The sequence below is a fragment of the Miniopterus natalensis genome, chromosome 4, assembly GCF_054644295.1.
Source record: "Miniopterus natalensis isolate mMinNat1 chromosome 4, mMinNat1.hap1, whole genome shotgun sequence".
NCBI classification, from domain to species: Eukaryota; Metazoa; Chordata; class Mammalia; order Chiroptera; family Miniopteridae; genus Miniopterus; species Miniopterus natalensis.
Genome location: NC_142084.1, coordinates 10,710,051 through 10,732,182, shown reverse-complemented (window position 1 = coordinate 10,732,182; position 22,132 = coordinate 10,710,051). Strand labels below are relative to the sequence as shown.

General features: G+C 43.1%; 1 protein-coding gene across 1 annotated transcript in view; it reads right to left on the bottom strand.

Moving 5' to 3' along the window:
- Positions 1–22,132, bottom strand: part of JAKMIP2 (janus kinase and microtubule interacting protein 2) — a 148,896-nt gene that overhangs the window by 38,894 nt on the left and 87,870 nt on the right. The window contains exons 3-7 of the mRNA XM_087816282.1: positions 12,607–13,104; positions 8,649–8,858; positions 6,740–6,838; positions 3,112–3,258; positions 2,097–2,237 (exon numbers count right to left, since the gene is read on the bottom strand). Coding sequence (XP_087672408.1) covers positions 2,097–2,237; positions 3,112–3,258; positions 6,740–6,838; positions 8,649–8,858; positions 12,607–13,104 — 1,095 coding nt within the window. The remainder of the gene's footprint in view (positions 1–2,096; positions 2,238–3,111; positions 3,259–6,739; positions 6,839–8,648; positions 8,859–12,606; positions 13,105–22,132) is intronic.

Genomic DNA, 22,132 nt, shown 5'->3' with positions numbered 1-22,132 from the left:
GCACATTTCCTCCTGTAGATTTTTGTTGTTGTTGTTGTTGTTTTGTTTTATAAAGAGTTGTTTTTCCTGGAGGCATTACATACTTCTATTTAAAATGAGGTCATGTTGTGTAAATTTTAGCAGCTTTTGGGTTTGAGGCTTGAATATTTTCAAAGTAAGAATATTCTACAACTTGTCCTGATCGCACCGTGTTCCTAATCAGGATCCTTTGTTTTATACCCGAAGATCAAGTAGCTCTGAAAAGAGTTACTCGTGTTTTCCCAAAGCACAATTCTGCAGTTGTCTCAGACCCCAAATTACTTTCAATGTAAGTGTTGAAAAAATAGCACTTCACAATAAGGGAAAGCCTCACTCTTTTCATGTGATCGCTTGAAAGGCGTAGAGAGCCACCCGACTACTCCTGGAGGCTTGTTCTCAGGGCAGCCTCTGGAGGTGGGAACAGAGTGTCTTGTTTGAAATCATCTAGGGCAGTGATTTTTCAGCCTTTTCCATCTCATGGCACATAAACTGATTACTAAAATTCTGGGGCACACCAAGAAAATAGATTTTTTGCTGATCTGACAAAAAATAGGTATAATTTTTATTCATTCACACCAGACGACTATTGTTTTGTTGGCTTTTGTTGTATTTTTATTTGACAGTCTAAGAGAAAAGACATCAGTGCCCCTCACTACATAGTCAGATATTGCATGTTTCGAAAATTCTTGCAGCCAGGCTATTGAAAATCACTGATCTAGTAGCTTTTACGGGGTTTGGGGAAGTTCTCATTAGAATTTTCTGGGAAATGCAAAGAATGTCTAGAAATAATGATTTCTTGATTCATTCCTATGAATAGAGATATCCTGGGAATTTGGCATTCACCTACTAAGTACTTTAGGTATTTACTGTACAAATTCAAAGGTAGAGGAAATAAGGGGGCACTAATTTCTCCCTGAAAGTCTGGTTGACATGCCTCAATGTGTCAAAGTTCTATGAGAAATTTTTAGCTTAAACTCAGATACTTAAAGCCAAGCACATTCCTGGACTAGAGAACCTGTGAGATGTATGTGCTATGAAGGGTGTGGGAGGGAGGGAGGGGCACAGTGTTTCAGAAGCACATGTTTGATAAATAATCTGGATTATGTCAGTGGTCTTAACCTTTCTGATTTCTTACCTTTATACGTAAAAATACTTGGATCATGCAAAGTTTCAATATACCTGAAACTTTTAAAAATGTATGCTTAGATTACCCTCCTAATAGAGTATATGCATTATAACATATACTCAACAAAGAACATTTTGAAAGGGTAAACCACAAGTAATTACATACAAAATTGTAATTTTTTCTTCTCCCATTGGCTACAAATCACGTGCTCACCTACTCTGGACACTATTGCTTGAAACCCATCATGAGTTCCTCAACTTTCTAGCCCTTGCTTGGTCCTGAAGTGAGACTGGCCAGAGATGCCATTCACATTATAAAGACAGGGAGGCAAAGAGGAAACCCAAAGGCATTCAAGGTCTTCATTCACAGCTGTTGGTGACACAGACTTTAGTCAGGTGTAAGTGGGAGTAACAGCTGCTCTGCCTGCTTCACCAGGTACTGGAGCCGTGGTCTGAAGATCTGACTGCAACTTCAGCTCTGCCATTACTCACGCTGTGGCTGTTCATTCAACAAATACTTATGAAACTGCCGCTATGTGCTAAGCACTGAAGTAGGAGTTGAGAAGCATATAGTCCGGTTATTGTAGGCGAAATATTTAATCTCTGAGTCCCAGAATCTTGCTACTAGAAGTCAACTCTAAGATATACCCATAGGACCTGCCTCCTCACAGTACAATGCATTTGAAAGTTTAATGTGCTTTGCAGCTATTATTTGTTACCAAATTAGCTAACAAATTAACTTATTACAATTACTGATAATCAGGTTATAATGGAAAAGTTTAATAATACCAAGTGTTTTTGAAATAGAATCTCTTGAACCTGCTTACATAGTGAACATGAAAATTTGGGCCTTTGGGGCTAATCCAAGATTATTACGTGCTTCCAGCGTATGCTGATGTCTTGGCTACTTGTCCTTGGGAACAGCTTAGGTTTATGGGTCGATCAAGACCTACCCTGGTGAGCTCATCAATAATGTTCTGCTGCTCGATGACCTGAAGCTTGAGAAACTCTGTTTCTTGTTCTTCGTTAGCTTGGTCGAGGTCATTCAGAGATTTTAATTTCTTCAAGGGGGGATGGGTTGTTATTTTTTCTCTCTGGGTTGGAAAAGAAGGATGTACAGGTGGAGACTTTAAAAATCCCAAACTTTAGTGGTTAACATAAAACATCTGTAGAAGCTTTACGAAGCTCTAGCTAAATGTGAAAATTGCCCAGCTTCCATACACACGCTTCCCAACGAAAACTCTCAAGTACATTTTATCTGCCATAAGAAGTCGAAATCATTGGGAATGAATGAAGATCTCCACCCCGGCTGTGGTGACCGTCTGTGAGGGAGTGCATTAACACGTGACTTATCCATACATAATACACGAGATGGCATCTATTTCCCAACTATCATGAGGGCTCTTAGAAGATGAAGGATACCCACTCTACAGTTCTGTGAAGAGTGCCTGAGTGAAATTCTTGGAAGGAGCTCTGTTGAAACTTGGCTTCTCTACTTTGGACCTTTTGCAGAGTGTGTACAAATTCCTGGAAGCAGCTAGGCTGGTGTGGTTGAGTGACAACCCATGAACCAGGAGGTCACAGTTCGATGCCCGGGTTGTGGACTCGATCCCCAGTAGGGGGCATGCAGGAGGCAGCCAATCAGTGACTCTCTCATCATTGATGTTTCTGTATCTTTCTCTCCCTTCCTCTCTGTGAAATCAATAAAGTAATTTTAAAAAATCAAAAAAAAAAAAAAAGAAAAAAAAAAGATTCCTGGAAATACTCCTACTGTTCTGCAAACTTAGAAACTTTGTAAAACCCAGAGACAGCAACCTTTTTGCCCCTTCACGCTTCCTTGCTTACATAAGGAAAAATCCAAGCTTTCATAAATAGCAGTGTATTTAAAATCAAAACTGGGAAGGAGCAGTGAGTGAGTGAGGGTAAGATGAGAAGGGAGGCTGCCGGCTGGGGGGCCGGGCCACGCACCATTTCTGCGTTTTCCTTGGTCACTGCTTTCAGCTTCTCCTCCATGCGCTGCAGGGATAGCATCAGCTCGTCGTTTCTCTTGGCCAGGCACTTGTTCCGCTCCAGCAGAGGTTTACATTGCTTCTCGGTTTCCCGCACGCGTTTCAGCTGAGAAGACACAAGGCACGGTTTCCTCGAATGGCTTGTCATCACATTCTTCGTGACCCCCCAACACGCCATCACCCTAAAGGAGGTGCCGCCGAGATGCTGCTTCGGGAAATGTTCAGGGGGAGGGGTCGCACCCCGTTCCCCTCGACTCCTCCAGCCCAGGGCCCCCCTGCTCACCCCTCTCCCTGGGCCTCCCTGGCTCGAAGACACAGAGCAGCGCATCGGAACCTCAGTCACTAAGCGATACAACCGGGGCCCGCATCCAAGCCTGGCTGTCCCCGAAGCCCGTCCTTTCCACCAGACGTCTTGCCAAGTCTCCTGACTCACACTAAAGCTGTTTAAGACAGCTTTACTGAGAAAACAAAATACAACATACTTCTGAAATTCTGAAATTTGTGCTTCCGGACAACCAACTCTCATCAAGCCTCGGAGAAGCACGGTTCTGCTGTTACCTCCCCACGGTTAACTGTGACCATACTCTGGTTTGCCCAGCTAGTCTAAGGCCGGGTTTCTCAACCTCTGCATCCTAGACATTTGGGGCCGGATTTTCCTTCCGATGTGACAAGCTAGCTGTTCTGCGTATTGTAGGATGTTTAGCAGCATCCCTGGCCTCTGCCCACTACATGCCAGTAGCACCCTCCCAATTGTGACAACCCAACAATGTCTCCAGGGAGTGCCCCAATTGCCTCTAGTTGAAAAACACTGGTCTAAGTTTATAAGTGTTGACGCACAGCAATCATTAACAGTCTCCCCTTTTCCTCTCAAAGCTCTCCCATTCGGATGACACATTTTAGTGCCTATCCATAATGAATTTCCATGTTCTCATGATTACTTCATTCATTGCATACTGATGGTTCTGAATGCGAGTATGCACTGGGGGAGGGGGAACCAAAATAAACAACGGGGGCGGGGGGAGTGTGTATCCAAAATATCTGAAAAGACTGTCTAAAGTACTCCCTCCTGTTCAGGTACCACTTTGGGAATTGCTGGGGTAGGAGACTTAGCCACCTCTAAATATTTCAAAAAGCTCTGAGAGTCTAAAGCAGTACTCCCCAACTCTGTCCTAATCGCCATTCGAAAACCCCCGTCGTAGATCAAAGGCCAATGCTGAATTTATATTTCATCAAGAATCCCATTTAATCCTCAGTTTTGAGCTTTAGTACCTGAAGCATTAATATTAAATATTGAGTATATGCAAGGAAAAATAAATTATTCCACTAGGTTCACTATGTTAAACTTTGTCACTTTTCTGGAGGTCAGTGACAAGGGTTTTAAATATTTAAATTTACCCGTATATGCTGTTTGTAGAAAGTGCAGATAAACACAAAGAAAAGGAAACATCTGTAATTCTAATGGACCATACATCAATAACCACAGTTCCATAGTACCCAACAAAATGTTCCTTTTAAAAGACATACTTTCAATACAATAGAGAAAGACTCAATGTTATATATTTTCATGAAAGCACTAAAGGAAAAGAAATCTGATATAGTTAAACCACTGTCAGGCAAAAAAATTATGTAAAGCATTACTAGAGATAAAAAAGAATTTCATAATGATAAAAGGGTCAATGTACCAAAAACATATAACAGATTTTAATTTACGTATACCTAGAACCATAACTCAAGTATACATAAAGTAAAACTGACAACACTAAGAAAGGGCAGGGACAAATCTGTTGGGAGAACAGGTAGACAAAGATATCAGTAAGGATACAGAAGATTTAAAGCAAGACTATTAATACACTTGACTCAAACTGATTCTAAAAATTGCAGAGTATACCTTCTTTTCGTGTGAACATAGGACATTTCTAAAATTGACTGTATGACAGAGTCATCAAGCAAATCTCAACAACATTTTAAAGGAATGAAATAACACAAAGTATGTTCTCTAACTGTAGTGGAATTAAGGCAGAAATTAACAACAAAAAGATAACTAAAAAATCTCAAATGTTTGGAAATTAAGCAATACCCTTCCAAATCACCCAAAATTTTAAAGAAGAAATTATATGACATTAGAAAAGATATGAATTAAATAGCATTACATTATGTCTTAAAAAACATGGGATAAAGCTAAAGCCATGCTTACGGAGACATTTATGACCAAAAAAGAATATATTTGGAAAAAGGAAAGACTGAAAGTAGCTTCTTTATACCAACAGCCACCATTAAGAAGGTGAAATGGCCCCGGCTGGTGTGGCTCAATGGTTAGAGCATGGGCTTGCGCACCGAAGGGTCATGGGTTCGATTCTCAGGCCAGGGCATATACCTGGGTTGCAGGTTCGATGCCCGGCCTCGGCTGGGGCATGTGTGAAAGGCAACCAATTGATGCGTCTCTCTCACATCAATGTTTCTCTCTCTCTCTTTCTCGCTCTCTGCCACTTTTTCTAAAAAAACTAAAAATAAAATCAATGGAAAATATATATCCTCCAGTGAGGATTAACAAAAAAAAAACCCAAACAACAAAAAAGAAGAAGGTGAAATGCATCATATTAGAGGCAACAATGAAAAATGAAAATAAAAAAATAAGGTGAGATGTAAGCCACAGAGCAGGATATTTTAAATACAAATATTGAAAAGATGGTGTAAAATAGTTTCCTAGTATTAATAAGAAAATGAAGACAGTACAATCTGGGCAAAATAAAAAGGGCAAAACACACAGGATTCCCAAAAGGCCAACAGATAGCTGAAAAGTTACTCAGCCAAGTTTTTAAGAAGAAAAATAAAAATGAAAATCACAATGAAAGTATACCACGTACCCATCAAGATGACTGAAATGAACAATTACCTTTGTGTTTTGGCAAAGATGTGGAGAAATGACAACTCGCATACACGGCTGGCGGGAATGTAAACTCTTAGAAAAACTGTGGAAAACTGTTTCGTTTCTAAACCGACTGGAGCTGACTCTATGATCCGGGAATTCTGCTCCTTGGTACAGTCCCCCCAGAAATGAACACATTTTCTCACCCAAGACATGCAACAGCACCATTCACAGCTTAAAACTGTTCAGAAGCAATACGCATGTTTATTAATAATAGAAGAATACGAAACTGGTGGTGTCTTAATTGAACACTAGAGGGTGAAAATGAATGGATGCTACATGCCCCACAGTGGATGACTCTCACAAATGTAATGCTGAGCTGAGCAAAACAGACACAAAAGAGTAAATATTGTATAATTCCATCTACAACGAATTGTAAAAATGGCGATAGACATCTGTCACGATAGAAGTCAGTAGAGTGGTTAACTTTAGAAGAGAAACGATTGGGAGGGGTCATAAGTAGAGGCCTGAGATGCTGGTAATCTTCCACTTATTCATCTGGGTGGGTTAAGTGGGTATAGCATTTTGGGCATATTTATTGAGCTGTGCCTTTATTATTTGTGCACCTTTTTCTATTGTTATGCACCTATAACATCATATATACTTCTATTATATAACGTTTAACAAAAAATAAAAGAAACATTTTCTGATTCGAACTCACCAATTCATTTCGTTCATCTCCAAGCAAGGTATTTCTGTCTTCTAATTTTCTTATAGTGGCGTTCAATTCAGCTATTCTCTTTTGATTTCTCCGCAAATCCTACACATGAAAATTAAAGTGCTTATTTTGTCATTAGCACTTTTCACAAAGTTTTGTAATGCGGTTCATAACAGTAACAGGCTTAGGTCTTTTCACTTGGCTATGAGGTGAGAGTGAAATGTTCTCCTGCTCAGAGGAGAGCAAATATTTACCCTCTTTGAACCCTTAATATTTACCACTTGGGTTTAAGACCAAGCCTAGCTGAAACTGCAGATGAATTTTATGTGGCAGCTACTCCCTTGAGCCCTGGCTCCTGGCAGAGGCAGAGGGAGATGTTTAGACCAGCTTATTAAATCTGTGAGCTGTGAGACCACGGTCATGTTGTGATTATATGAGGTTCAAGGAGCATCCTTGCGTCGTGGCTACACATTGCTCCCCACAGCTCAGACAGTGCTCCGCTATGACCCAGCCAAAGGAGAGAGACTTGGAGTTTGTAAATTCCTGCACATTCCTGGAGGTCAGAGTGAGCAGGCTGGTGCGTGACCCCCACATATAAAGGAAGTGGACTACAGGACAGCCGTCGCTGGTATATTTTGCCCGGATCAACTGGCTTCCCAACTGGCATAATTGTCACGGATCACCTTACACACAGCAGTCATGGCTTAATTCTATTCTCTAGAGTCCACAGGACCATCATTACCCTCCGCTCGCAATTCCCTTATCAGCTTACATCTTGATAGTGCTGCACTGTTGACAAGGCAGTTTCACACACACGGTGCATCCGGAGATACACAATATCCTAGAGGATTCAGCAGAACAGGGAAGGTTCGGGGAGGTCAGAGCTTGTGCAAGGTCTTGTGGCTGGTATCAATAGATCCATGGCGAATATGTATTAAATGCTAACTATGTGCCCGGCACTTTGTTCAGCATTTCCCGTATCTTCTAAATCATGGACCCGCCTATGAAATACCACTACTGTCTCTCTTTTACAGATGAAGAGACTCTGAGCAGTGAAATGACTGGCCTAAGGTCACGCTATAAACGGCCGATCTGGGATTTGAACTAACGGGTCTGACTCTAGAGCCCCTTCTCTTGACAGTTACGCTAACTTGCCTGCTGGTAAGTGTCAGGGATACAAACTTATATCTGCTAAATCCAAACTGGGCAGTCTTTCCACCACCTACTGGGATTTGGAAATCCTGAATACCAACTCATCAATTATTCATGACTTGGTTCTAAGTACTACTTTGGAACCTGTCTCTGTTCCTAAATAATTCATTTTCATCTTTTTAGCGGCTAAATAATCTGAAAGGGATAAGGTATGAAAGTTAATTATACACAAGCTGATTTCTACTGCTGCTCTTCTGAAAATAATTTCTTATATAAAATGACGAACATCCACAGACATAAGTGGCAAGTTCAATCAGACTAGAAGCATTCAGAGGATATTGCTTTGGCCTTTTATAGTCACACATTTTGACCCCTGCAGATGATAACCGTCTTTACTAATTTCCAACCCAATTGTTCACACAAGGGAAAATTACCAGCCTTGGCAAGAGGCAAAGTATTTTCATTTAATTTATGATTCTCTATCATAGGCTGAAGTTTGGATAGGTATCAATGGCTAGAAGAAGTCTATGAAGGATTTTAAAGGAGCTGCAATTCTCTTGTGATCTGCTAATGCAGTGTACACCACTTTGTTGTCTTAAGTTTAGAAAACCGTGTTCCCAAGATACTAGCTGGTTTTATAGTAGGAGATACAATCGATTTCTTTGGAGTAAACAGGAAAAGGGCTTAAGTGAAAAGTAAAACTTGGGAGCTAAATAAAAGATGACTCCCATGTTCTTAACTTCAACTGGAGTAGACTTACAGGGCTGCTGCAGTGCTCGGAGCCATCCCCGGCTCTCCCTGGAATTTCTCGCTTCGGGCTGCTCATGTTACACTCGGCCTCCTTGACCAGAAAGAGTTGCTCATCCAAAGCCTCCTTCTGCAGCTGGAGCTTCTGGACATAGCCTGTTTGGGTCTCCAGTTCCTTCTCCAGGGAAAATATGATCCTGTCCTTGGCTTTGATTTCGTCCATCTGAATTAAATGACACCCAGGACATTTTATTTAACAATGCTGTAAAGAAATGTGTGTTTACAGTGGCGTGAGTTTAACTTCCCTCCGCTGATTGCTACAGAACCCAGTCATGGGTACAAGTGTATCGGATTCATGAATAAGACCAGGAGAGGCTGGGGAATGAAGGGCTGCCCCAGGCTAATTAGGCATCAAAGAGTAATCTTTCTCTCTCTAGTATACTCTGCGTAGATGCTTTGACTCAATAGATTTTTTGAAATGGTCTGGGTTGGCTGACTATGGAAAGAAAGGCTCACTTTTAAATGGGTCATCAGTGTTAATAAAAACAAATACTAAATATCCCACTACAGTGTTTCCTGGGACAAGTTTTAATGTCACCTCCTCTTTGGGGGCATAGCCTTTGAGTTCAGTTCAAACAGCAGTAGCCACCAGGACTAGGTCACTTGTAACGGAAGAAGCTGCAGCCTTCCCAGGAGCCCAGCCATTTCCAAAGGCCAACATGTTTGCATCCAGGTTGCGACTCTGGAGTGAGATCCTTCCATGGCTCATGTTCTAGATCTTTCCATTCCTACCCACGTTTCAGAGCAGCCAATACTTAGCAACCATTTTACCTTTCCCGTCAGAAAACCATGGTTGGAACAAGAACAGGGATGGAAAATGCCTGGTTTTATTAGCACGACCTTCCCTCCTACACCCGTGGGATATATTTATTGACTCCAACACTCATTTTTGCTAAGCCTGGTCATGGCCTCAGAAATATTTCTCAACTAAAGATCTATAAACATTCGATACCAATTGCTCAGGGTTCCATTGGACTGAAATGTCTCTGCCATTCCTGGATGAGGGCAAGCGAAGTGAACGTCTGTAAATACTGTTTAAAAAAAGCATAGTCATGGGGTGAAGGCTTCCTTCTAATTTCATCACATTCTACATGAACGTTCAAAACGGAGGTAGAGGAAAGATGTTCAGTGCAAACAACGTAATTCTCTTCTCTTTAGAAAGACGTCTCCTTATAATAACAAATCACTCTGTATAAAGCTTTCCCTGCTGTGTTCCTTAGACAGAAAACAAAAAAAAAGGGACAGAAATTGTGTTATAGAGTCACTTATTTCCCTCATGTAAGTATCTGTGAGCTATTCACTTATTTCCCACATGTAGATATCCGAGAGCTGCTGCCTCCAAGTCACACAATGAAATTTTAGGTCAATTTTGGGTGGCCACTGGGCTAACTTCTGAACTATCCTGTGATACCACCTGGTAACTTAGTGAGGAATGAAACACTCTCCTCTTGATTTGGGAATAAAAGCACAGTGTTTAGTCTCTAGCTCCTTGTAGAAGATTGACTCCAACGCTACTCTTCAGTGAAGAGCTCATTCACTTGTCGGACCTGCCATCTACGGTGTTATTTATAGTTTACCCTAGTTCCAGATATGCATGCTCCTGGAGGCTCTGAAGTACTCTACCCAACCGAATTTGCTGGGGAATCATTCCAATACTGCTCATATGATCATCTTCATCATCACCATCATCGCAACGGAAAGGTGCTGATCTTTTACCACATTCGAGGCACTAAACTCAGAGCTTTACACACCTTATCTCATGTTGTTAACAATCCTCTTAGGTAGGTTCTGTTATCACCATTTTAGAGATGATGACTGAGGACCTGGAGGGTTAACAACATGGTCATAGTCACACGGCTAATTGGTGAAGCCTGATTTTAAATTCAGTCTTCTGACTTTAGAGCCCATTCTATTAGATTCTATGTTATACTGACTCCAAGATTATTTCCAGCATTTTTTCTAGCATTTCCCCAAGTGGTTTTCTGCAGGGTATCTAGTAATTAGTGTTGAGATGGCTCTGCTATCTAGTGGTTATAAGCATGGGCTGTGGTCTCTGAATACCAAAAATTTCCATAGTTCTGTTCTTAGATGGCATGGGAATACCAGAATTCAGAATTCTCAGTGGATTTTCTCAACAGAACTGTTCCTGTTTCTCTCAATTCTAGTTCCAAAAATGGAGCTGGGGGTAAGGTTAGGAACAGGTTAAGAAGGTAAAAATGAAAAGTGCATCTGTATGATTGAAAAAGTTTACCACGTTATTTGGTTTGCACCCAATTTTTAAAAAAAAGTTTTTTAATTGACTTCAGAGAGAGGGAAGGAGAGAGAGAGGGACAGAAACATCAGTGATGAGAGAGAATCATGGATCGGCTGCCTCCTGTGAGCCCCCTACTGGGGATCCAGCCCACAGCCTGGGCCTGGGCCTGTGCCCTGGCCAGGAATCGAACCATGACCTCCTGGTTCATGGGTGGACGCTCAACCGCTGAGCCACGCCGGCCAGACTGCACCCAATTTCTGAGCCACTCTTCACATAGCTTAGATTTTACATTGTTATTAAGAGAGATTCACGTCTACTCCAGTGGAATGCTGGTTAAAGAAAAAAACAACACATCAACAAGTGGATGTATCTGTAGATTTTACATGGAAAACCATCGACAAATGAAAATATTTAATGCAAAGCTCCCCCTTTCACTTACCTACCTGCTGACTCCAGAGTGCACAGATCTGATTCTTTCTTATCAGTCACTGTTGTTTCAAGAATCAAAGGCAGGGCAGGGACCAGTATTTCTACACTGTGTTTGGTCTCTTTTGTCAACCAGTACAATAGAATGAATTGCAGGTGAAGAATTTGAAAAGTGTGGCAAAGGCAACATTGTACAGTCACATCAGTACAAAGAAAAACACACACGTTTAGCTTTTCTAAATGTTCTATGGTAACCACATTTTACTTAAAATTGGAACCCTCGAGATATCATCCAGGGAACATAATTAGAATTCTTAGAAAAGAATTGCTTGGAATTGGAAGACACAAGGGGGAAAGTGTAATTTCTCCCTTGAAAGTACTGTTCTTAGAGAAACATAAAGCACGTTCTAACAGGTGATGGTTAGTTCGCTAACATATAACTGAAGCTGAACATTCCGAGTATATGCATGAAAATGCTTCTTCTAAAATAATTAGACAAGGCGACCCTAGGATACTAGAGCTTCCACACAATAACGATACTCGTTTTATTTTTTAACATAGTGCGAGACCGATGGCTTTGGTCATATATATTCAAAAGAAAGACCAAACTCTACTGGGGTTGACGTCAGTCTTTGAACTTGGTAATAGCAAACTTAGGAATAAGCTACTTAGGAATGACATCCATTTTAAAAATTACAATGACCCCTGTTTATTTAGGAGGAAATCTATTCTAAAAATGACTAGGAATTTTATAGCTCTACTATTGTTTTTGGACATGGTATCTAGAGGGAAGACTGGTGAACTGCTCAGGATGGTCCCAGCAGCTGCCCTGCTCAGATGTCATGAAAACTATAGAAACGCCCCTTACCCCTGTGAAAACCCAGTAACATTTTCATAAGTAGAAAGCACATGAAGCATGGCGATTTTGGAAGCATTCATAATTTAGAATATTTTTATAGACTCCCAATAAAACAGGAGTCATTGAATACATACTCTCTGTGTGGACTGGGCTGGAAGGGTCCCGTTTTTATGAGAAAGGCGATCCAAAATCTTTTACATTTTGTGACTCCGTCTATCTGTCTACCTACCTACCTACGTACCTACCTACCCGCTTATCGACCTATCTTGTATTTTGGATACAACAGGAGACAAAAGGTGGGCGCTGTTTATAATCCGCTTGCAGAAGCGCCCGAACCCCGGAGAGAGAAGGGCTCTGCACTGGGTTACTAACCAGCCTCCGAATGTCCCGCTCCGACTCCCACTTGATCTTGGAGATGGCCTCCTGGTGGGACTGGTGCTCGCTCCTCAGGTCCCCGGCCTTGATCTTATCGGCTTGGATCATGTTGCTTAAGGCTTCGTCTACTTGCTTCTTGGCCGTTTTCAGGTCCGCGATCTCCTGCAGGAGCTTAAGGCGCTCCGCGTCGAACAGTTTCCGGGCCTCCTCCCGGGCCTCGATGGTGAGCGCTGTCCTTACTTTGTCGCTGCTGCCGTCGCGGAGAGCGCACAGGGCCGACTTGAGCCTCTGGATCTCCCCGTCCCGCACCTTCACCGTCCTCGCCATCTCCTGCTCGTGCTGCTTGATGAGGTTCTCCCTCACGGCCTGCAGCTCCTTCATCTTCTCCTCGTGGAGCTTGGCTTTCAGTTCCGTCACCAGGACCGTGTGCTTGCGTTGCTCCAGCTCCCGAATCCTCTTTGCTTCTTGAGTCTTCTCTCTTTCAAGCTTGGAGACCTATAGGCACAAAGGCGAAAGGATGCAGGAGATGAGCCCCCAAGGAAAAGCGTGCCCCCAGGCAGGACCTGCAGATCAGCCCCCCACCCCGCCCCCCATCGCTTTGCAAATTCCAGGCCCCCTGTGCTGGGAGGGCAGGGGAGGGGACCAACCACAGGCTCTAAGGCTGGGGGTCCAGTGTGTCAAAGGAGCAAATGCCTAGCATGCTTCTGTTCCTTTGTTCACACAAATATTTGTGGCACTGGGTGGGGCCTCTCTATGGGATACACGTGTGGTCTGCAGACAAGGGGCAGGGGCATCACCCAGAAGCTTGTCAGAAACGCACCATCTGGGGCTCCCTCCCAGGTCTACGGATCGGAAGGCGCGTCTTAACAAATCCCCGGGTGAGTGGTGTAAGCAGTGAAATCAGCAACCGGTGCTACAGTGGTTTTCACCTTGGGAGAGAGGCCTTCAAAACAGACCACCAAGCGAGCGTCTCAGACCGCACATCCCTAGCTAGGCCCAACCGATAAACGCGGGTGCCTCAAGAATGTTCACCGTTCAGCATGATCAGACGAATAAATTATGCCTAAAGGAATATTATGAAAGAGTTTCCATCTTTCTTTATTCTTTGAAGGAGAAGATGCTGCTACTGAGTGGAAAGGGAAGGATGAAGTTAGGTGCCATACCCCCCACCTCCCCTTTCTCATTTGGCAACTTTATAGGCACACACCTGCCCCAAATCCCTGCAGGCCACTGGGCCCTCTCTCTGTTGAAAGAGTGGAGTAGCTGTTATTTCTCATGCTCCATGGATGTTTCTTTCCGCCCTCCCCTCTCCCACTCTTACTGCTCTCTCTTCCTCCCCACGAAGCAGACACTCCAAGTAGTTTAATAAAGTATTCCTTCTAGTTTTTAAAAATCTGTTTTGTTACATATCCAGTGATAATATAGGTCTCCTTATAGATTAGCAATGGCACTACCTTAACCCAGCTGTGAATTCCGCTCTGATGGGGTGGATCAGGGTGGGGCCCTGGCATCTGCAGCTTGGAAAGCCTCACGGTGGCTCCTGTTCTACAATCTTCTTCCCCCACCTCATCTTCGCTGCCTTTGTTCCTCCTTGACTCTGTTGTGAGCCTGTCCGTACACACACACACACACACACACACACACACCTATAAAAGGCAAGAATCTGGCAGCCCCAGGAGTAATATATAGTTGAGTGATACTGAGTGTCTGCCATTTGTAGAACTGGAAGGTGTCATAAAATAATTGTTAAGAGGCTTTTCAGCTGAAAGGTGTTAAGACTCAAACTCCTTACCGAAACCACTGTAATGATAATGAAAAGTGTCTGAGATTTACTTACCTTCACAGTTTACCTACCTTTATCTAGAACAGAATTCTCTAAGTCCACGTGACACTTACGAACATTTTATTTTAAAGGCACAGCCATTGTTCCATGTTGGCTATTCTAAAAGAACTCAGGGCACCTGGAGACTCGGCGAAGTTAGCAGCCAGGCATCCTCATATGACTGGCCTTCGATCTTGCCTCCCGCTTAGACCAAGGTCCCTTCCGATGCCCCTTATCTCATATGCTCTAGAGCCGAGTGTCCAAGACCGCGGCCACGAGCCACACTGAGCCCTGGGAATGTGGCAATTCTGAAGTAAGACTTGGGCTAAGTGTGAAACAGACGCTGGATTTCGGAGACTCAGTGTGAGGTAAAGAATGTAAAATGTTTCATTAACAATTTTTATGTTCATTACATACCAACGTTTTAATATTTGGGGCAAAATAGGTTCAATAATTAATACTAATTCTACTTACTTTTAGAATTCTAATTATAAGAAATTTAAAAATCGCATATATGGCCGGCACTGTGGCTCGCATTGTATTTCCCTCAGACAGCCCTGCTCTGGAGTTCCTGGAGGTTCATCAGTGAACCCAGCTTCCCCCACACCGTGGTGATGTTCTCAGAGTAAAGCCTAGCTCTGATCTGATCCATGTGCCTGCTCCAAAGGCACCCAGGGCTCCTTTATACTGTGGCATAAACTCCCAGCACTTTGCTTCGCCCTTCAGGCTCTCCGAAGATTTGGCCGGGCTTCCAGCTCCAGCATCTTCCTCTCCAGGTACACGGGGGTAGGCTACTTTCTGCACATGCCATGCCTTCCTGCACCCATGTGCCTACGGTCTCCTCTCCCTGACCTGCATTTCCCTCCTTGGGAATCTCCCATTCTGCAGGGCCCAGCTAGATGTCACCTGTGTGGTCATGCTACCCCTGATCGCCCAGGACAAACCTCATTTCTCCTGCCTCTGTCTTTTCAGTGCACTTTGTTGATACCTCCTTGCTTGTCCTGTCCACATATTTCTTTATGCTGTGTGTGTTTTTTTGTACACTTTCTGTCCTCACCTCCTCCTCTCCTACCCTTACCCAGACTGGAAACTCCAAGAAGGCTGCCAATGAGCCTGGCTCATCTTTGTCTACCCAGTGGCTGCCAGACAACACATAAGACGAAGCCAAAGAGACTGTGTGGGAATAAAGAACATATACCAGTATGTTTCCCTGGCTAGCTACCTAACCAGAGGCGATAATAGTATGTCCTGTCATACGGTTTAGAGAGCACAGGCTTCTAGGGTTACCCAGAGCAGCCCCTCATCCGTCCCTTCCCCGTGTAAAACAGGACCCAAACGAAACCAGCCCTGACACATACGAATGCCTGCTGGCCCTCGGCGTGATGTCTCTCTCAACGCTTCCATAAGGGCAACCTAAAATTTCCTCCCGGTTTTTCTAGGTTGAGCCGAAATGGGTGTCTTCTAGCCCGGGAGTGGGAGAACTACAACCCCTGGGCCAAATCTCTCCTGCCCCCCTGCTTTTGTGAATGAAGTTTTATTAGAAGGCAACCATGCCCGTTCGTTAGCCAGTTGCCTGTGGCTGCTTTCAGGCTACAGTGGAGCTGAGTGGTCTGAGAGGCCCACTCACAAAACCTAAGATGTTTACTATCTGGACTTTGCAGAAAAAGCTTGCTAAGGCTTCTTCTAGATGGAAAAGGAATCTCTTTGAAAAGGGGTCTTCATTTTTCACCGATCTAGAAACTGATAATTTCCTCCCATCTTGGACCTTGGGAACATTACGTTTAGCTCAAATAATAGGACATTAGTTACCTCCCATTTCAGCAGGATGTTTTTACATTAGGCCTGTGGAATAGCATTGTGACCATGAGGGCTGTCTGGTTACAAGTTACTAAAGGAAATTTTAGCAATTCTTCCTAGAATAATGAGAAGCTATAGTAAAGTGGACAAAGGGTAAGGAGTTCTGGGTTGCATTTCAGTTTCACCATCTGCTCTAAGAAAGTTGCTTTATCTTTCTGAGGATCTTTGATTATACTTTAAAAATACCTAAAAAGGGGTTATTTTTAGGGTTAAATTAGATAAGTCATGGGAAAGTAGCTTGAACTGTAAAGTTCTACAAAATGTCAGGTATTATTATTGGATATAATAGAAGATACATATAATCTAAAGTTATTTATGTCAAATGCTCTGTAGGTACATTAGATTGTATCACTTTGTAATTAATTTCTCTCAAATTATAAACACTAATCTTTCATGTGTAGACTGTAGAGATGAATTAAAAAAAAAACCATGAAAATACATGTGCAAGGGAAATACAGGGTTGGTAAAAGGTTTACAGTTGTGAGTAGGAGAAACACAGAGTTTAGTCTTACATTATTATATATTTATTTATCATTGTACTATTTATTTGTATTATTTGCTGTATTGTCATTATTTTGTATCCTTACTTATGATTTATCTTTTAGGTAATGATGGCTGGTAATTTAACCTACCTTTGCCCACCCCTGTGTATTCTAGCTTGAAGACAAGAACAGATACAAACACTGGCTGTCTTGCCCATCACTTAAGTGAATCCATAGAACCCAAACAAAATTCAAAGGCACTGAGTTACATTTGGCAGCTTCATGTTACCTTATTTTGGTTGTCATGGAAACTGGAGATTTTGTAGGATTTCTAGGTATGACTGTTTTTTAAAGCTTGAGAGAAGTGTTTCACTACGAAGGAGATACAAAGGATGTGACTGACATTTACCTAAAAAGAGCCAATAAAATTTTTGTAGTAAAATCATTTTCTGAAAATTATTTGTAGTCCATACCACACCACTAAGGAAACCGATGTTAGTATCTTAATGCGAATTGTAAGGATGCGTATACAAAAAGATCAAGAATTATTCCTGTGCAACAATGAAAAAGTACGAAGATGATAATGTCTGAAATAGAAAAAAATATTTAGTGGAAGAAAGAATCAATTTTGATTAGTGGACATGTTTTATGGAGAAAAGCTTCAGCTGGATGACCAAGCCTGTACGGAGGCCTTACTGTGAGTCGGCACCTTTCTAAGGGGCTTTTCCATATTCCAATACATTTAATGTCCCCGGCGGCGGTGTGATGTAGGCAGTGCTTGTTTCATGTGAATTTCAGGTGAGAAAAGTGAGGAACAGTCTCCAGATAAGCGCAATGTAAAAGGGTTGATGAGAGCCCAGGGTGTGGCAGGAGCCGGGCCTGGGTCAGAGCCCAGATCTCCCTGTTCGCTCTGAAACCCCGGGCAAGCTGCCTCCTCTCTCGGCTTCAGTGCTCCTGTTTGTAAACCAGGAGTGGCGCCATCATTCTCAAGTGATCGTGAGGGATGATTTAGATAACGTATCACAGTACTTTGCAAAGGCTGGACCACATGGGGGATGAATAATTATTAATATATAATAGATAGCACAATATTAATTTTGCTAAACAGTGCTATGCAATGCTATATGAATATTGACATAACTGTAAGTACCCATAGCACTGTGAGAAGACTAACATTATTGCAGTAAGACTGTAATAACTATTTTCCCAATATAAATGACGCTCGAAGGTAAAACTGGGTTTCCTCAGGATGTACTGAGTCCCCTGACATTGGTGGCATCTAATCTGTACACTCAGAAGATGTGTACACAGAAGGAGTGGGGTATGGTCTGGGACAGGGCAAGAGGAAGGTGAGCATTGATCAGGCTTTGACTGCAACAGCTCCCCAATCCCTTCTACCGAGAGGTTTTATGTAAAAAATAATCAGTAGGGAAATTTAATCCTATCGGGGAAAGCTTACATTATGAGAGGAGGAAGGACATTCCTGACTGCCACACATGCATTTTCCTCTTCTGTCCCATGTCTAGTCTGTTTGCAAAATGCCAGTGTAAATTCTGCCAAGATCAAGCTGGCCGTTACGTGAGCTCTCACAGACCTTAGAAATCTAGGATTAAAAATTGGACAGTCCCGTCAAAGGCGAGGAGGGCTGAGAGGTTATCAAGGCAAGACGAGCTAACAGAAGCTTTGGTTCGGATTATCTGCATCGGCAGTTGTTGGAGGTCTAGGCTCACAGCAGGCTGGTGGGGATTTTCATGGGCACTAAATAATCCCAAACAGGAGACGGAAGGAGGGAAAGTGGCAGCAGGTTGCTTCTAGGGGAGATTTTATACAACCTGGGGAAGCACAAAGGATTCTATTCTTTCATGTCTTCATTTTAGCCACTTAGGCTTCCTGAAAACAAAGCTAAAGATACAAGAGGCAAGAAATACTGTATCCTAAATTTGGGCCCCGAAGCGGGAGGCTCTGAAGCAGCCCCTTGGGGATGGAGAAAGCTGCTGGTTTTCTGAGAGTGCACCAGCAGCAACGAGCCCAGCAGAACAGGTTTCATCATTACCTACGTCACCGCCTTAGAGAAGGCTGAATTCCCATTTTGGCTCCTCTACTCGCATGTCACTGGGAGCAAATGAGTTAAAGGGTTTGAACTCGATTTCTTCCTCGGTGAAGTCAGAATAGTAATTGCGGCCCTTAGTCCCACGCTCACCGTGAGACCTGTGACAATGCACTGCGGTCTCTGAGGGCTATTCCAATGGTGGAAACTCCTGTCTGCAGCAGACCCCCCCACACCCTGCGCTCCAGGCCCACTGCTCTCTCCTACCATTGCCTTTATCACCTGCAGCCGCGGGCTACCTCTGAGGGAGACTGGGAAGCCCTGGGGACCGTGGGGGAGGATTGTACATCTCACAGCAACCCCTGGTGTGCTCACGTGATCTCTGGGCAGTGGATCACGGCCTCACAGAGTCCACAGAAGGGGCGATCAGAGGAAAACACCCCGGCTCAATAGCCCAGAGTGCTAGTCCAAGAAAAAGACAGACCTGCGTGGAAATCCTCTCTCCCCCAGAGCCTGGGGTTCCCCACCTAAATAAGCACTATGCCAGTACTTACGCCACGGCGCTGCTGGGGAAGTTTCTAAAGGGATCATGAGCATTCATTCAGCAAGCGGTACTGCGCGCCTCCTCCATGGCGGGCGGCACTATGAGCATGGCAATTCCTGACTCGGGGGGCCTGACTTAGATCTGACTTAGGGGACACGTTAGCAGGCATGGTCTCTTACACACAGAGGCTCACATTTTACTGGAGTGGGGTGGCAGGCAATAAACAAGCAAATAACCAAGGTAACTTCAGACGGGACAATTCCATGATAAAAATCTAAGGGTGATGTGGTAGAGTAAATGGAAGTAGGGGACAGTGTCATCTACACCAGGTGGTTGGGGAGGGCTGACAACTGAAGGGTCCTGAGAACTATCCCTGTGTAGGAAGAGCCAGAGCAGCCCAATGCCTTTCCTGTTGAATCCCGGTTGTAATGGAAGGACCGTAGCTCTTCAATCTCATCCAATCCCCTCGTTATGAATGTGAAAATGCAGGCCCAGGAAAGACACGGTCATCTGCACAAAGGGTCCACTCAGTGTTCTTCGCCCTGACCACAGGGCCCTCTCGGGGCAATCCTCTCGGCCCTTATGCCTGGATGTGGTGACAATGACCTACTTCTCTGAATGTCTATTCCTATGAGTGCTTGGCAAATCTTTTAGATAATTTCTACTCACTAGAAGTTGACTGTCTAATATTTTTGTTTCATTTCCCTGTGGTGGAAATGCAGTCATCTACGGGGAAAGGAAATGGGTATGTTCCCACGAGCCATCCCACTGATTTCTCCATTTGAAATATGCATAATAGTGGGAAAGACAGTTCTAATATTCTCTCGTTCTCTGCCTAAGGTTTCCAGGTTTTTCCAGACCTCCATGTATTTTAAGAGCATAGGCTTTGCAAGGCATGGAAACAACCTAAGTGTCCATAGAAGGATGAATGAAGACAATGCAGTATATACACACATAAAAAGGAAGGAAATTCTGCCATTGGTGACTACATGGACAAACCCTAAGGGCATTATACTAAGTGAAATAAGTTAGACAAAGAGCCGGTTGAGGGTTGACCTAGGATCCAGGCTATCGGGTTTGATTCCAGGTCAGGGCACATGCCCAGGTTGCGGGCTCGATCCCCAGTCGGGGGCGTGCAGGAGGCAGCTGTTCAATGACTCTCTCATCTTTCTCTCTCTCTCTCTCTCCCTCTCCTTTGCTCTCCCTGAAATCAATAAAGATATATTAAAAAAAAAATAAGTTAGACAAAGATAAATATTGTAGAATCTCATTTATATGTGGAATCTAAAAAACAAAACTCATAGAAACAGAGATCAGATTTGTGGTTGCCAGAGGCAGGAGGTAGGGGGTGAGGGCAATGGTGAAGTGATCAAAAGGCACAAGCTTCCAGTTATGATAAATACGCTCTGGGGGTGTAATGAACAACATAGTAGTATAGTCATAACAGTACTGCGCTGTGTATTTGAAAGTCGCAAAGATAGATCTTAAAAATTCTCACACAAGAAAAAAAATTTAACTATGGGAGGTAATGAATGTTAACTAAACTTATTGTGGTCATCATTTGCAATATATGCGTATATCACATCATTACATTGTACACCTTGAATTTATACGATGTTATATGTCAATTATATCTCAATAAAACTGGGAGGAAAACATAAAAATAATAAGAGAACAGACACTGGTAAAGAGGGGAGGAGAATTGGGAAACCAGCTCTGCCACCTTCTAGCACATGACTCTGGGCGAGCTGCTTTACCTCACTGAGCCTCAGTTTCCTCAGCTATAAAATGGGGGTAACAACAGTGCCCGCCTCAGAGGGTGGTAGTGAGGAGAAAATGAGACAATGCAGCCATTTCTGATCGGTGTGCTGCAAGAATTCCCTTAGGTTGTCAAATAAGAAAATGACAGCAGCCAACACATCAATAGCCGTCCATTGTGGAGGCCCTGTCTTGAACCATAAATATATAGGTCATATAATACAGTTGCAGCTTATTGGTGATGTTGCACAATAAGGTTGTGTCTGATTGGTAAATTCTTGGCACCAGGAATCCTTACCTACAAGTATAGGCATCTGATTTAAAAAAAAAAAAAATCACTTTGGAGCAAAATGGGTAGGTTATTGCTATTATTTTTTTTGTAAATCAGCCAAAATTATACTTTTTTTTTGTCAGATCAGTATAAATAAAATTTTTTTCGGTGTGCCTTAGAAATTTAGTAATTAGTTCATGTGTGCATGAGATGAGAAAGGTTGAACACTGCCCAGATAATGAATTAAAACACCTAATGTGCTTGACACAAACTGCTCAAAAACGAACACACACAGATACACACCCTTATGAAGTAGACACCACTATGATCCCATCTGACAGATGAGGAAAGGAAAACACTGGGGGATTTCATAGTCTGCTCAGGCTCACTCAGGTGCCGAGTGAAAGAGCTGGGATTATGTCGGGAGAAGATGCGTTTATGACAGTGTGTGATCGATGGTAAACATTCAGTAAAGTGTAGCTATTTCTCTTATCAGCTCTAAGCATTTATGACCCTGCTCTCTACACAATGTGTTCTATAAATGTCAGTGGGATGATCCGTCTTTCTGGAAAAATAAGTAATGCCCCAGTGCCCCAAGGGCCCCCGCTCTCTAACTAGCCTATTCCCCAGGAGCTAAATTGCCATTTTATCATCATAGTCTTGGAACCAAACCGAGAGTGAGCATTCACATCTTGACACTGTTCATATCCTCTCTCTGAAAGCCTGGGCCTTGGAAACACAA